Genomic DNA, 1,182 nt, shown 5'->3' with positions numbered 1-1,182 from the left:
TTCAAATTGATAATGCAATCTTTTATATGTCGTACCGTATGTTTTTGTAGCACAGAGTAGAGAAATATAGCTTTGCCATTTTATACCTTTTTCATACGACTTTAAAGAGTAAAACTTCTTTTAAGTCATTAAAATACGTAAAACTTTAACTTGTGATTAGAAGGAACATATCAATATAACGTGTCTCGCTCAAAGCTATACTTTAAGCAGCACCGTGTCCCGCCGACTTTTTGTGATGTACTTAAATTGGTAACTGTTTTTACATCTATTATTATTAAAAAAAAGTTGCGACTTCTGTACATGCTGCCATTCTCTGCGCTACGCTGATATAATACGTATTTTGGTACTAGATATTAAAATGCCCTAAAACAACTAAAGGGAGTAGTGAAACAAACGACAATGCATTTTGTTTTAATTTTATGTTGAAATCCTGTTCAAATACAAATAATTGGAAACAGTGTTTCACTGTTTACAAAAACAATAGAAATATTGTACATTAAATAAGTAGAATTTGTTCTTTGTTTATAAAATCCCTTAAAACTTAAAATCACATTCAGTAAGTCTTACACAAAATCCGTCCAAAAGTCACATGAAAACATATGTAGCATGAAAAACGCATCACTTGCGTAATGTATTATATTGATTTTTGTCAATACTTTGCGTGCGACGATTTGGATAACATGAAAAATATTATTGCTAAGAGAATCCAGTCGGTATTTCATTTAGCAAAGATGGGTAGCCTTCACTTGTGCTGTTTTATTGCCATTTACAACCGATCCTTTAATAAAACATGAACGCACAAGTTAATTTAATTAATAAGACGGGTTGAAGGATTTTTTGAGTAAATTGAGCTGTGAAAGTACATAAATACTGTGATTTAATATTGTTCACTTAGTCTGTTGTATGAAAAACTTAATTGCATCTTTTAAACGCAAAACGACTCAAAGTTGTATAAAAAATAATGCGAGCTTCCGCTAACCGTATCGTGCCTTAGATTTAACTCAATTTGGACTCAAATCGGCTGCTATATTATGGATTTACATATGTATATACATTATTGTAAATAGAATAGTATATTGTTATGGCTCGTGCCTGTGCCAAGGTTGAGATGTCGTGAGGGCATCATGTCACCAGCGTGCCACCCACACCCCCGCATGTAGCGTTCTGTCTACCAAAGAGTCC

At 33.0% G+C, this 1,182-nt stretch overlaps 2 protein-coding genes across 2 annotated transcripts in view; one reads left to right on the top strand and one right to left on the bottom strand.

Annotated features, from left to right (window-relative positions):
* Positions 1–70, top strand: part of LOC106109174 (MLX-interacting protein) — a 12,835-nt gene extending 12,765 nt beyond the window's left edge. The window contains exon 16 of the mRNA XM_013290579.1: positions 56–70. Within this exon, the coding sequence (XP_013146033.1) occupies positions 56–70 (15 nt within the window). The remainder of the gene's footprint in view (positions 1–55) is intronic.
* A 626-nt stretch (positions 71–696) lies between these two features.
* LOC106109173 (ATP-binding cassette sub-family C member Sur-like) overlaps positions 697–1,182 on the bottom strand; it is a gene marked incomplete at its 5' end in the record, with an annotated part of 13,452 nt that continues 12,966 nt past the window's right edge. The window contains one exon of the mRNA XM_013290578.1: positions 697–751. Within this exon, the coding sequence (XP_013146032.1) occupies positions 697–751 (55 nt within the window). The remainder of the gene's footprint in view (positions 752–1,182) is intronic.

Source organism: Papilio polytes, unplaced genomic scaffold (genome assembly GCF_000836215.1).
Source record: "Papilio polytes unplaced genomic scaffold, Ppol_1.0 DF821289.1, whole genome shotgun sequence".
Lineage (NCBI taxonomy): Eukaryota > Metazoa > Arthropoda > Insecta > Lepidoptera > Papilionidae > Papilio > Papilio polytes.
The sequence above is the reverse complement of the archived record's forward strand: the minus strand, read 5'-3'. Positions and strand labels throughout refer to the sequence as shown.